The sequence below is a fragment of the Glycine max genome, chromosome 15 (assembly GCF_000004515.6).
Source record: "Glycine max cultivar Williams 82 chromosome 15, Glycine_max_v4.0, whole genome shotgun sequence".
Lineage (NCBI taxonomy): Eukaryota > Viridiplantae > Streptophyta > Magnoliopsida > Fabales > Fabaceae > Glycine > Glycine max.
Window position 1 is genome coordinate 13696288 of NC_038251.2, and position 15290 is coordinate 13711577.

Genomic DNA, 15290 nt, shown 5'->3' on the forward strand with positions numbered 1-15290 from the left:
AAATATAAACTCAATCGCTAACTAATCAACATACCTCATCAGTCGTGAAATGATTGGAAAAGTTAGGATAATCAAATTGATCTACAAAATCTTCAGACATTTTTTCTTTAGCTATTTTAGCTTATTGATTGGGGTGATAAAAATCATTTTGACTATTATCAAGCATGTTTCTAAAATCATGAGGCTTTGTAACTTCATCGGAAAAACAATATTTTTTAATCCTTGTATTCACTACAAAGAATCATTCATCAAAAATAAAAAATGACACAAAAATATTCCAATAAGAAAAAAAAAGAAACAACACATAACATAATAATCATGATTTTGTTGTTGTCTGGAATTTGACACAATGAAATTATGTTGTTGTGTGTCAAATTCCAAACAACAACGGAATCATGGTTCCGTTGTGTATCAAATTCCAGACACATAAGGGAATCATGATTTCGTTGTATGTTGAATTCCATACAACAATAGAATCATAATTTCATTGTATTCTAAAAATTTCCAATAAAATATGTGACACCCTCTACCCCTTACATATATATTAATAAAGGAATAAAAATTCAAATATTAATTAAAAGTATTTTTAAAACATTTTTAAATACAAGCTTTTCAAATGGGTAAAAGGCTCACATTCACTTTCTTCTACATCATATTCAAACTTGTCCAAATAAATAATAAAGTCATATAAGTCTCATACAATTAATATAGAACCTATATCCTAATGTCACATCCTATCAGAGCGTGGTGTTCCCGTGTCCTCTAGCATGAGGTTCTTCATAGTCATCCACCTACTCGTCTGCTCCCCCGAACACAAGTTCAAGATCATCACAGGATCCAAACACAACAACACACAGGGAGTGAGTTATCACATTCCTAGCTAATAGAGAAACAAGACAATTAAATATACATATTATATAAATGAGATACCACTTGCTTAAACATAGCTCACTTAACTTCACCACTTCGTCATTCAAAATTCACTTTTCAATTATCAATCACATTACACAAGAATCCCACACTTCGATCAAGATATAATAACACATCAATTAGCAAGCATATGCAATAGTTATGCTAAGACTCAATTCTATATGCAATGTGGTACCATGTCAGTGAAAAACCACCCTGGGGCGCTTAGGAGTACATAACAAGACACACCACATAATGGGTTTGTCAGGTCACTCTCACTAAGTAAGATCATAGGGAGACCAGTCAGGGTCACGATGTTTTGCGAGAATGCTCCAACCATATGAGATCAGCATAGGCTTAAAGGAGCACTCAAACCCGGTGACCCCCAAAGCCTACACTCCGAAGAGTCCGTCAGGACCTCTCCCTCCTGATTCAGGTCCAACCCCTAAAATAATTTTTTTTACATGCAGACACTGCTCATGAATTATACAATACCCACGACCTTACACTCGTGTTTTAAACACGTTCAACACAATTGCGCTACGATTTAACACGGGTTCCTAAATAGGAAACCTACATTTTCTCTTTAACACTGCGCATCAACGCTTTTCTCAAGATAACGCTGGTCGGGTATTGTACAATTCATAGCTTACAACACAAGTAATTTCACATCAAGTGTTAACTACACACTTATCCACAACTAGAACTCATTCACAATTTCACATCTCATAGTGTCACAATCCACCATCACATGTTTACAAGTGTCTCACAAATTAACACATGTTCAACTTTACACTTATACTCAATCTCAATAACAATATTATAATCTCAAAGCAACATGTTATTCTACAATTCATCACATACTCACAATTTGAATTATCATTTCATAGCCTCAATATAACAATTTATATAAAAGACTATCACAACATGAGGACTAAAACCCCTCAAATAATATTACACAATTATATCCAAATCATAGATCCAAATATACAAATATCAAGAGCACAATTTATCAAGCAATTTTCATCAGGACATCAATATTTTATTTATAATCATAAAGGAAAAATTGCAATTTAACAAACATCCCAAAATAAAATCCCAATTTAATCCTCTAAGGATCCCTACACATGTTCTCACCAATCCCCAACTGTGAATAACTCATCCCTTATTCCCAAACGTCAGAGAGACGGAGAAGAGATTGAAACCTCCACTTGTACTGTCTTCATACGATTCCTTTTTCTCCCTCCACGAATATTATCTCGCAAATCCCAACGGTGGAAGCGTGCGGAATTGAATTTCGAACAACATATCCAAATTTCACAATAATCCAACGGTTAACGAAACCGGGATCATAGTTTTACCAAGACAGCTCTGAGTTTCTGCGGGAAAGAAAAAGGCTACAATGCGAAGGATTTTTCTCTCAGTTCAGACATGATATCGAAATTCCCAACGGTGAGAATGCTCGGAATTGTGTTGCGAACATGATAATCAAATTTCACGATGATCCAACGGTGAACGGGTTCGAGATCATCGTTTTTTTGAGACTGGTTTGGTGGGCTGCGGGAAAAAGAAAGGGTTTTGAGAGGAGAAGGGGAAAAACGAAAATGAGGCCAAAAGGAGGCAGCTGACTTAACATAACTATTTATACCTAGGGTACTCAGCCTATTATTTGCTCTATATTTATTTATTTATTTATTTATTACTAAAAAGCTTTTTAAATTTATTTACGAAAAATTGGAATGTTACAAAATACAAAACCATGATTCTTCGCCGAATGATGATTCCCTTATGTAAAAAAAAAATCCGTAACAGATTGGGTGGTCTGAGGGAGACGAGAGAGAAGAGAAGAGGATGAGAAGCGATGGAGAGATGAGAGAGAGGAAGGGAGAAGGGTTGAGGTGTAGGGAAAAGGGAGAAGGATAAAAGTGTTGCAACTAGCATGCATGATGAAGCAGTGTTCTTCAGCCACTTCTCTCCTTTGGCTAAACCCTTGTGTTCCTCAGTAAATAACATTTGAGGTGTCCTACCTTCAGAATCCTTAATCTCTTTGAATAGAGGTTGTATGATCTTTTCCACCTCCTGCAAATTCAAGAAATAAAATGTGTCAAAACAACATTAGATACTCAATGAGAAAGTAAACTGAGAAAGCTGACAACAGAATAATAATTGAGCAATGACCTTGAACCACAATAATTCCCTTTGCATCTGCAGGGCTGCACCAGATACAACATGAAGTTGATCTGAAGGGGCCAATTTTCCAGCCAAATGCAGTATGTTGTGATTGTTATTGTCTCTGTAAGAAGTTATAAGATCCTTATGCGCCTCTATGTCATAAATCAGGTTAAATATTTTTTCTCCTGACGATAAATGATTGCAATGTGAAAAGGACTCCTATTTTGGCTGTCAAAGTAGATCTGGATGAGTAAAGAAGCTCAATTACAATCTCAGGTATCCCAGATTCAGCAGCAATAAATAGGGGCCGTGACAAAGTGCTTTTAATTAAGTCTCCATGTTGTATTTCATCTGAAGACACTATTAGTTCCCGAAGACATTGCACTAACTTTAAAGCTTGTGCATTCAATGTCTTTTTCTTCTGAACTGCTTCAAATCCTGGCACTCTAAGTACATCAAGTTAGTCCAAGACACAATCAATGCTAGTGAGAACATTAAGTTGGCAGCATACCAAGATATTTTACAGCCTGACAGAGTTCGGAAACCAACAGGTTATCTGCAACTTCATCAATTCAATGCATTGTTAAATAATAAATCACATGACAAATATTCTGATTCATAGACATAATAGAGAAGCAATAGCTCATTTATGTTTAATATTCAAATCTGTTACTGACCTTGGAAAAGTGATTGTTAATGTTTTTTATATTGACCAGTATTAAGAGTTCGTGAATAGTTGTGTTGAGTTATCATTCTAATGATGTATCGTTAATGTGTGAAAGATTCATGAAGTCTAAAGCTTATAGTGAATGTAAAAGCTCATTTGTTTATGTATGTTGCTCCAAATATTTTCCAGCTGAAAAAATATAGCATACCTTGAAAAGTCGAAGGTACCTGGGATTGAGAGATGTTAGACTGGCATCTGTAGTCAGTTGCTAGTTTGACTCGGATCCCTTCAAAAATAAATTTCACCATGCCATTCCTTTTAGAGAACATAACTTCTATTTGTCTCATTTTCATTTATAGGTCTTGACACTTCAATTCAATGTATAGTGCTTGAATTATATATAGAGTGAGCTTAAAGCAAACAATCTATCTACATATGGACCTTATAAAGATGGCATTCAAAAGCATAACATAAGATATCATTAAAGTAACCATTTTACAATTCCATGGTGTGTTACCCACATGGATAGATGCATCTTTCCCAGATTCCTAGATGAATGCCACTGGTGAATGATGAAGGTTTTTATGCCAACACGTGTAAAGCAGTCTCCCCATTCAAACCATGATAAGTTGCTAATTGTGGTTGACACTCAAGTACATGTAAGGCAAAATCTGAGAACAAAGTTCATGTATAAATTATTACAACTTCTAAGTCACTTAAATGGAGTTATAACTCATTTTCGAAAATTACCATATAAATCTGTAGATATAGCAGCAATCAATAGGCTAAAGTAGTCTTCTGTTTTTAGAACCTCATGATTGGTCACCCAATAGAGATACCAAACCATGTATGTCCCTTTGGCCCAGTAATGTAGCTATATAAAGTGGTGTCACCCCTTCACTACCTCATATTCCAGGTAAGTTTATATTCCTTTCCACCATCAGCTTTGCTATTTTGGTAACCCCAAATGCAACAGCAAAACAAAGTGCAGTATTGTTGTCTTTATTTTGAATTTCCAAGTCTGTTGTTTTCATTCTTTTGACCAACTCCTCCACAAATTTGGTGCATCGAGCCCCAGCTGAAATATGAAGAGCTGTTTCCCACCCTCTTGAAGTCCTGGCATTCTCCGCACCAGGATGCAAATTTAGGAACTCATTGGCCTTCTCCCAATCACCTCTCAATGCAACTCTATATAAGGGTAAATACATGTGAAGATTCATTGGTAATTTATCTCCTGTCATGCAAACATTGAATATCAACACACATTTTAACTACTAATTCCATACCACACCAGGCTGAGAGCTATACTATACTTAAAAATCTAGGGACCTATACTAGAAACAATGAGTGCCTAAGATGCTAAGGTAATGGATCATGGAGTAACAAAGTTTTAAATAATGTACAATCAGAACATTAGACTTACTGAAGGCCAGAAATGTACTTGAGGGGGGTTCAGAAGGATTAATGTGTTCAATATCCATTTGATCATTAACTTGAAGAGGTGAAATCGCAGAAGTACTTGGCCGATCAACTGGTTGATATATTGATACAGCATGTTCGATGGAATTGGAAGGAAAAGAAGATATGGAATTTCTGGGGTAGGAGTCCCATGTTCTAACATAAGTGGTTTTGAACTATAGCATTGATGGATTCTGCTTTCTGGTGTATCACATTGATGGTTGATGAACTGAGCAGAACATGTGTCACATCCGTTGCTTTCCTCAATATTTTTGGGCGGAAATAGCTGCCGAAAACTTGGTGCTCGATCAAATTTTTTACTTGAGATTTGCTTTGTCATGATCTCCTTCAATATCCAGGTAAGCTACAGAGCTAACACAAATATAAAATAATATCATAGTAAGATTGTATTTTCCTTGATTACAAACAATAGTATATTATTGCTTAACATGTGTGTGTGCTCCCATGCTAATTCTTGGGGAAAAGTGGGCTAGAAATAGTTGAAGTTGATGCAAAACTTAAGAACACAATTTCCAAAGAAGATATATGAATGGATAAGAAAATTATTTCATTTTCATACTTTTTACAGAACAACTCAAACATAACTCTAATATCAAAAGTTAAGAACACAATTGCAAAAGAAGATACATGAATGGATAAGAAAATTATTTAGTTTTCATACTTACAGAACAACTCAAACACAAGTCTAATATCAATTCACAAAAAGAAAATCAATTCTAAAACTTTGCAGTGCTAATATTCAGGAAATATGGAAATGATTAATAGCTAGTAATGAGGCTGGCTACACAGGACATTTTTGCTCCTTCTACTGCCATTTACCATGTGTTTGTGTTGGGAAGGTCAAAATGGAAGGAGTATTTTTTTTTTTGGTTGAATGTTAAGAGGGTTTTCCACTTGATGCTTAGTAGAGAAGGTGCTAAATTCTTTTGTTTAAACTATTTATAATGCAATTTCAATTGATTTTAATCTCAAATTAGACATGGAAACAGTAAGGATGGATTGAAATGTTGATGATTCCATTTTCATTCCTTGCTTTCTAACTTTCTTTATCTTTCTAATCAATTATTTGAATTTCTAATATTCAACCCATCCTGGCTTTCATTTCTACCAAGCACAACCCTTAGTTCACAGGAAGAAGCTATAATCTATTCCATGGTGGTTGTTCCAACAAAAACTGTGGGAAAAATTTTCAGTTGATCCAAAGGCGGAAAAGGGGTTGACAAGTCAAGGTAAAAATGTATAGTCTTTAGCTTCAAAAATACTTAAGGCCTCAAAATTGTTTGAACCGTTTGAATGAAAAGAAGACAACAATTTTCACCCTTAAATTGTGAGTTAACGAGGACTAGCATCAATTCTGTCTGATAAACAAGTTCCAATAGCAGTAGCAGAGTCCCATTGATTGGAATATGCTCATGAATACACTTAGTAAAGTTAGTTGATGTACTACTCTTCAAGGAAAACGAAAAGGTTAAGGTACTAATAGGCTGATAAGTCTTTCCGGTAATAGTTTTGTTCTCTTCATAATTGGTTAATGTACTAAAAAATATGAAAGCTAAGTTTCTAATTATGCTTATCCAATAATTCATAACTATTACTTTAATGCAAGCAATGAATCATATTTAAATAATAAAAATAAAAAGTAATTTTCCTGCAACAATGTAGAGTCGAACGAGATGTGTTCAAACATATGCAGAAAGGATTGAGGAAACTTACATGACCAAGTATCACAAAGAAAAATCTTGGGCCAGGGAGCAAACAAACTTGCCAAATTCTGAAGTGCAGATACCCTTCTTTCGTGATCCAAATTATGGCAAATGTTGCCAAAGATCGTTTGTAAGGACTCTGAGTTTCTAATTAAGTAGAAAATAAAAATATAGGATCTTTATTTCTAGCAAATGGGAAAATGAAAATTGCATTTGCAAGTAAGTTATGCTTCAGGTTGAAAAATATCCTAAGTCATCATGGTCTGAGGATGCTAATGATTTTAGTGAACAAACAGAAGATTCTAGGCGTTTCTGGAGAAACCTCTTGTAGGTATATAGGAACTTTTTTGATGTAGAAGTGGTAAAAGTAAATGAATGATTGGTCAACAAGTCCAAAAGTTAAATAATAGTATGACAAGGAAAGGGGAAACTGCCTGAGCAGGTTGCAAAAGTTAGACAAATTTGCATGTGGCCAAAAGCAGCAGTGTTGCGTATGCCTCTAATCTTAGTTTTCTTTTTTTTTAACAAAACTTAGATCTCATGTGATTTGTTCTCTAATTAAAAATGGAATTTCCTATCGATAATTCACATAATAAAAAATTATATTAAAGATCAACATAGAAATCAACAAGAATTTTGTTGGGAAATCAACGCTCTCACTAACAAAATTACTCACACCCACAAAGAATTGTGAGAACACAACAAAGATTACACCGTAGAAAAATAACAACAAATACAAGAATTTAACATGGTTCGACACATCTTGTCTACGTCCACGGAACTATCTCAAAAAGTATTTCAAAATAGTGTATCACTCTACAAACCTGAGTATCTCACTCAATGATTACAATAAATGATAACACTCTCACACAAAGACACTTTTCTCTCAACAAAATGACTTTGTTTCACAATCTCTCTTGTCACACGTTCTTTCTTCATGTGTTGTGTTTCTCCACTAAATCTCTTCTTTATTTATAATGAAGATTGTCATCAACTATAATAAATAAGTTCTCTTGGAAGTTAAAACAAAAACAACTCTCAATGCATCCATTCAATTAAGGTTCATCTAGTAAAATGCAATCTTCCACTTTGCATTTAAACCATCTAAACCTTAGTGATAAAAATCTAATTCTCAATATGCATGCAGCTTATCTTTTGGCTTGGAACTCTACAAATTTAGATCTAGTAGAAGAGGTTAATTTCTAATAACACAGTGAATTAAGATTTGAATTTTTACTATCGGAAGTATCAACATTGACGTCCTATAATATCTCAAACAAAATTATCTCCATAACATTTGAGAAAAAAAAAAAAAGACCACCATAGATTACTGAAATAAAACTTCAAATACACATTTATTACTTATCCTTATATTGCCAAAAATCACCATTGACTTGAATATTAAAGTATCTTTTGTAATTACCCGACTCGTCTCTGTCATGTTTCAGCCATATCAGCCATATCAAAAGGAAGACCACTATCAGTTCATCTCTAACCTTGATCAAAATCAACCTTAGACCTCAGTTAGATTTAACATTCATACACCTCATACAACATGGCAAAACTTGAAAGCAATTTTTTGAAATATTTTTACTATTATCCAATCAAAATTAGAATTTTATCTCTATAACTTATCTTGGTTTAATATATAAATGATTATTACATAACCTATGGAGATAAAACTAATTTTAATAGAAGAACAATAGTAGTAGCAAGTATAATTAAGTTTTTTCCTTCGTCGAGGTGGAAGATCGTTTACTCAGCCGGGTCGGATAAAAGGGCCTAATTGATCTAAAATCAACTTTTTTTTTAGGGTATTGCTATTGCCCATACCCACATGGATGACTTTTCGTGGTATTCTAGAATTTCCCCTTAGCATTCCATTTTGCAAATGGGGTGAAAAAAGTTTAACAATAGAATCATAGTAAATGTGTTTCCATTGCTAAATTCTTTTTCACCCCATTTGTATAATGGAAACATTTCAATTATACATTGATAGTTACATGACGGAAGCATGTTTCTGTTGTGCTATTTTTTTTGTCACTCCCATTTGCAAAATGCAAACATACTTTTGTTACATAACATGTTTCTGTTGTTATATTTTTTCTAATGCACTTTACAAAATGAAAACATGATTCCATTGTATATCTCCACAACATGTTTCTGTTTTTTAAATTTTTGTGAAAAAAAAACCAACAACAAAAACATATTTTCATTGTTATTTTTTGTCTATCAACCATAATCCACTTGTTAAGGACCTCATTAAATGACTTGCAACACAATATGCATGACTTACAACAATTAGCAAACTTTATATTTCACACTAACCGAATAAAAACATTAGCTAGAGGTTTAGCAAGTGTCAAATGAATACACATAACAGTATTTAATATAAGAGGAGTTAACTAAAACAACTAACCCAAAGTGATGTCTACCTCATATTGGGATCCTACATTTGAATGAAATATCAATGAGTTGAATTTTTCTATGCATCACAAGTATGGCCTATGCTATGAACGAACTTCACTGTGCAGTATATACTCCATTGTAGTGTAATAGGAGGCAAGAGACAACCATCCTTCAAAAACATGTATATTGTCACAGAAAAATGATATAGTTGAGTTAGTTAATCAATGTCCTATGAATGACAAGAGCAAATCCACGACTCTTCCTCAAATGTCAAACCAAGTGCAACAAATCGTCTTAATTTTCAAAAACCTAAAAACAAAATATTTTTCTTCACTTAAGCAACATACACATACGCAAATATAAAATCAATCACAAACTAATTAACATATCTCATTAGTTGTGAAACAATTGAAAAAGTCAGGGTAATCAGGTTGATCTGCAGGATCTTCAGGCATTTTATCTAATTGATTTGCAAGCATTTCATCTTATTGATTGGATGATAAAATTCACTTTGGCTATTATCAAGCATGTTTTCAAAACCGTGAGGAATTGTAACTTTATTAGGAAAAAAATGTACTTCAATCCATGTATTTACTGCAAAAAACCATTCATCAAAAATGAAAATATATTTTGATACGGAAAAATAAAAAAAAATAATACACAATGAAATCGTGATTTTGTTGTGTTTTGAAAAATTAAAAAAAAAATTGGAAATCATGTAACACGGCAAAATCATGATTCCGTTATGTAAAAAAAATATACCAAGTTGGATAGGCTAACAGAGATGAAGGAGAAGAGAAGAGATGGATAAGTAATGGAGAAATGAGAGAGGAAGGGGGAAGGATTCGGTATAATGTGAAAGAATAAGGGGAAAGTGAGAGAAGAAAGGAGAAGGGTTGGAGGTGTAGGAAAAAGAAAGAAGGATAAAATAGTCAAATTATTATGACTGATGTGTGAATAGCAATTTAGGTTTTGGGAATAGTTGGTCCCTTTTTTTACCACCAATCAAAATTCAAACACACACCATCCACATCTAGATAGGACTGTTCATCCGAGAGACACTCAAACCATTGGAGTCAAACATCCATCACTGAGTCAACGAAAATATGAAAAGTAAAGTCACTCAGCGCGTTAGATTTTAGTAGAATCAAATTTGACAAAATTAATGATAAAGAGTTGATTTTCCATAAGAGAAAAAAAAAAAAAAGATGGCAGCTTGCTAGTGAAGTTATTCCAAGAATTGATTTTAATTTTTAATACTATTGATGTTGAAAGAATTGAAGTAAAAAAGATATTGCTTGGAAATGATATTTTAAATAGTAAATTGAGAATAATTAGTTTTATATTTTACTCTACATTATTTTTAAATTATATTTTTTTAGTTTTTTATATTTATTAATTTTGTATGGTTTTTAGAAATATGTAAATTTGGTCTTTATGTTAATTTTCTATTATTTAAACCCGTCAACTTTTATGTTTTTAATTTAAAATCTTTACAAATTAAATAAAATATTTTAAACGTTTTTTATACAGTTACGGATCAAAACATCAAATTACACACAAAAAGCATTTCACCCTTTCTATTTAATCATAGATAAGCTCCCAATGAATAATCATATAACCAAACTAAAGGATCAGTTGTTGCAAGATTATTTATATGTAGGTCTCAAAATTACAACTCTTGATGAAGAAATATCCATGAGAGATTCATCAGAAAATAGGCAGTTAAAATTTAAAAAGTAATAGTCAACCTTCAACCAGGTGGCCAATTCATCTGTCTGCCACCTAATACATGCAAGTGCAGATGATACACAGATTGACCTAATCAAAATAAAGAGTATAAGATAAAGTTTGTGGGTAGTGGCAGCACTATAAGCAAGTGAAAAAGATCCAGATAAATTGTTAACAAGAAACAGGGGCTTACAGGCACTGGGACCATTGTTGATGACGACACGGAATCCATCATCAATACCTTCTTTCTCAGCTACAATTTTGGCAGCATACAGAAGTTGACCCAATATTTCCCCATGCCTACTATCAGCCTGTGAAAGGAGATTTTATATATCTCAAAAATAACCCTTTTTATGTGATATAAACACTTCAAGATCTTTTAAACTATCAGATATAGAAACACCCCAGTGTAATGTTGCTATCCAATGAGACATCCAAATAACTCAAAGATCAAAGTTAACCAAAAATCTGATAACCGGATTGAAAATAATTATTAAATAAAGATTGACAATAAAACAAAAATAAAATAATTATTAAATAAAGATTGACAATAAAACAAAAATTAAAATCAGAAAGTACATTCAAAATTAGACTACCAGCAGACATATAGGAAAATAATGTAATCTGCAGATTGTGGATGAGAAACATCACAAATTCAAAACAAACATTAGAGTTTTAAAATTAAACATATTCAGAGTAGCTAAAAGTAACAATTTTTTCAATTTAAATTCATATTAGTTTTCCTCTTACAAGCATGTGAGATTCACTGAACTTCAATTCAATTCACCAAGACTTATCACCTTAGGGGCCTCACTTATAAGTTATAAATTATATATCAGTTATTTCCAATGATGCTTCTTATCTTCCATTTGCATGTCTTCACCTAACATCTTCATAGTCCATACTTACAATTTCAGTGAACTAATTTTCATGTAAAAATAGACTTTTTCCCAAAAATCACTTCCCTAAAATATTATACAGGAAGTTCTATATAAATCATTGTTCTTTTTCATGAACTCAGTAGCCAGTGTGGAGGTAAAAGCAAAAGAATCACTAAACAGAAAAATCATGTAAAACTTTTTGTCAGTGTACACATAGAAAAAGGGTGATGATTAGTGACCTTCCCAAGTTGTGTTAATCCATCTCTTAATTTTGGAATGACTAGGACATGAACCGGAGCCTGTGGATTAATGTCACGAAATGCAAGAACCTTTTCATCCTCATATACAATGCTCGAAGGGATTTCCTTATTTATGATCTTATCAAATCTGAAATGAAAACAGAAGTTACAAAATTACACAAATAAAGAAAAGAAACACAATAAAATGATTAAGCCATTATAAGTCTTCATGCATCTATGCATGTATGAGTCAGTTTGTTTTTTTTTTTATCAGCAAAGTGAAAATATTGTATTTCTAAGGGTATAAGTGATACCCTCAATGTACATACCTCAAGTTAGAGAACCCGAAAGACAAATGGTCCAGTAACCCAAGACAGGTTCAAATTACATGAGGAAAAAATTTGGAACAGAGCCATGATACCCCAACATACATCTGTTCCCCCACCAATGTTCTAGACATCAAAAAAGACTAACCACCCCCCAGCAAAACAAGTATTATTCGTGCATGTATGAGTCAGTGTGTGTACAACTATCAAGAAATACAGATCTTGCTCACAGCATGGAGTCCAAAAGGGTTCAAGCCATAATTCTCCATAATTATATTTACCAGTCCCTGAAATTCAAATTAACTGTCACAGTCATCATTTGAGTGGGAAACCTAGCAGAACTGAGGTTTAAAATCTTCACATCCCAGTGAACCCTTTAAATTTAAAATCAATGCTATCTTTAACATCATTCTTAGAGGGAGATGGAAGCAGAGAAGTTAAATATTGGTGGAATCTTTTGGAAAATTGGTATCATGCAAAGAGATTTGCACTCCCTTGTATTTGAGTAATTGAGGTTAATCAATAATCATGACACAATAACTATACTTCCATGAATAAGAAGAAAACCATGATAAAATAAATTAAAAAAAATGATGCTAGAAGTGAAAGGGCTGCTACATTGTTGGAGCTTCACTATCAAAATTAACAGCTGCTGTTTTTGCTGCAGCCTCTTCATTGTTCACAGCACAGGTACTAGAGACCAACCTGTAAAAAGTAAGCAAAATAACCATAAGCAGAGCATAGTTAAAACTTATTCCAAAAAAAGGGGGAATAATGAAAATATGACAATCTAAACAAACAGTATATGGCTTCAAAACAAATGTTTGTGTGGTCAAGTTAGAACAGAAGTTCACATAAGATAAAAATCAAACATGTATAATCCAAATCAACAGAAACACTCAGTTTACGATGAATCACCCGCATTCGTATCAATGCCAATCAAAATTCAAATACATCCTTTGAAGTAACAGTAGGCAAGTCAATTTATAAAAACACTTAGTGCTAGTGCGTGTTTGGTTTAAAGTTGGAAGGCCCCCAAACGACAGTTGAATCGAAAGCTCTGAATTCCTACTTCTCACAAAACATGCACGGGAATGTGTGCTCGTTAATCCTTCTATTATAGGTTTAGTTTGAAAAAAAACATTTTTTCATTTCCTATTTTCAGAAATAATTACAAAATCAAAAGTTCTTCACTGCTAAAATTTCACTGTCAGTCCAAAAAATTAACACAAATTGCTCAAACGAAGAAAAGGGCGAGGAAAAAAAATAGAAACCTGCGTGGTTGAAGAGGGAGAAGAAGATTAAAGTTGGAGGCTTTGCGAGCGAAAGGTGTTGCTAGTTTCAATGGCGCGCAGTTCCTGCAATCCAATTCGAAGCGAAACCATAGAGATTACACGAAAGTGAGAGAAGCGAGTGATTGAGAGGAAACGAAAGCCAAAAAGGGTGCGCACCTAAGCAGAGAGAAAGGAATGGTTGCTGCCATGGTTGGGTGGGTATTTTCCTCCAACCAAAATCTAATTAATCCATTTTCACCAGCAGAGATATCATAAACAACTCTGTCAACCTTTTTTTTTTAATGTAGGAATGCAAGAAAGGGATTAATAAATAATTTTAAGTATTTATTTTTATTTTGATCTAATTAACTTAAAATATTTATTTAAGGTGTCGTCAATAAAGGATTTAACTAATTAAAATAAAAATAATGTATATGATGAGTGAGAGAGTTTCGAGTCTTTATACAATGTGAGTTTGGAGAGGCTGGGGTTAACTTGCAACTATTAATTTTATAGTAATTTTAAATTAAACTTATACATTACACTTAATGCTTAATTTTTCATCTTTGCGGATATGTTACTTTTTTATTTTTTGTCATGGTAAAAAAAATCAATTTTAGTTTTTATAAATTCTTTTTTTTCCTTTTTAGTCCTTTTATTGTAACAATGATGTAGGTGATACTATTATTATGGTCACACTAAATTTATTATAGTGGAAACAAGAACTAGTTTATAATATTTTTACAAAAGAAAAATATTCAAGTTTTTACAAAATACTTAAGCTTCTAGAAATTATAATTATCTTCTACATATTTTCATCCTTTAAAAATGTTTAATGATTTTTTTGTTGTCATTAATACTATAATCGACATATTTTAGGTTTAAGAATAAAACCTAAGAATTACCTCAATTAATTCAATGCACACAAGAAAACCACTCAAGAATATGTATTTCAAGATAAATCAAGTACATAACAACTCAAATGGACCATACATCACACATAACAACAATATCAAGCTTAAAACTTATTTTAGTGGCTATTCTCAAAGGAAGTGTTCATCTAGGGATTTTTGCTAATGTGTTGCCTCCATGGAGAAATCTTATAGAGAAGTGGTGAGTTCAAAAACATTTAAAAAAAAAACTAGAGAGACTCTACACAAAATAAATTCCTAAACATAAATAGAAAATCAATACAAAGTCAAAAACAGAAAATCAGATAGAGATCATCAACAAAAATGCCACAATAACATCAAGTTATGAGTGAAATGATATAACATGAACCCCCTCCCCACACTTAAGAGTTGTAGTGTCCCTAGTACATCATCAAAGCAGAAATGAAAAACAAAAATAGACAAGAAGAGAAAAAGTACTAAAAGAAACTAAACCTAGAAAAAATGAACTACAAAAAGTAAAGGATTCAAAAACACATAACCTTCTTAAGATGGAGGTGGATCTATGAAGAAGCAGTCCTATGACTACTTTATGCTCCTATTGAAGGAA

At 32.8% G+C, this 15290-nt stretch overlaps 1 protein-coding gene and 1 pseudogene across 1 annotated transcript; both read right to left on the reverse strand.

Annotated features, from left to right (window-relative positions):
- Nucleotides 1–2303: 2303 nt before the first annotated feature.
- On the reverse strand, nt 2304–7281 carry LOC102664200 (uncharacterized; annotated as a pseudogene).
- Nucleotides 7282–10960: 3679 nt separating this feature from the next.
- On the reverse strand, nt 10961–13999 carry LOC100500187 (uncharacterized). Its single transcript, NM_001251244.2, is given in 6 exon segments — nt 10961–11160; nt 11264–11381; nt 12191–12338; nt 13135–13221; nt 13791–13874; nt 13968–13999. Coding segments are annotated over 6 exon segments (537 nt in total). The 3' UTR covers nt 10961–11092.
- Nucleotides 14000–15290: the final 1291 nt, after the last annotated feature.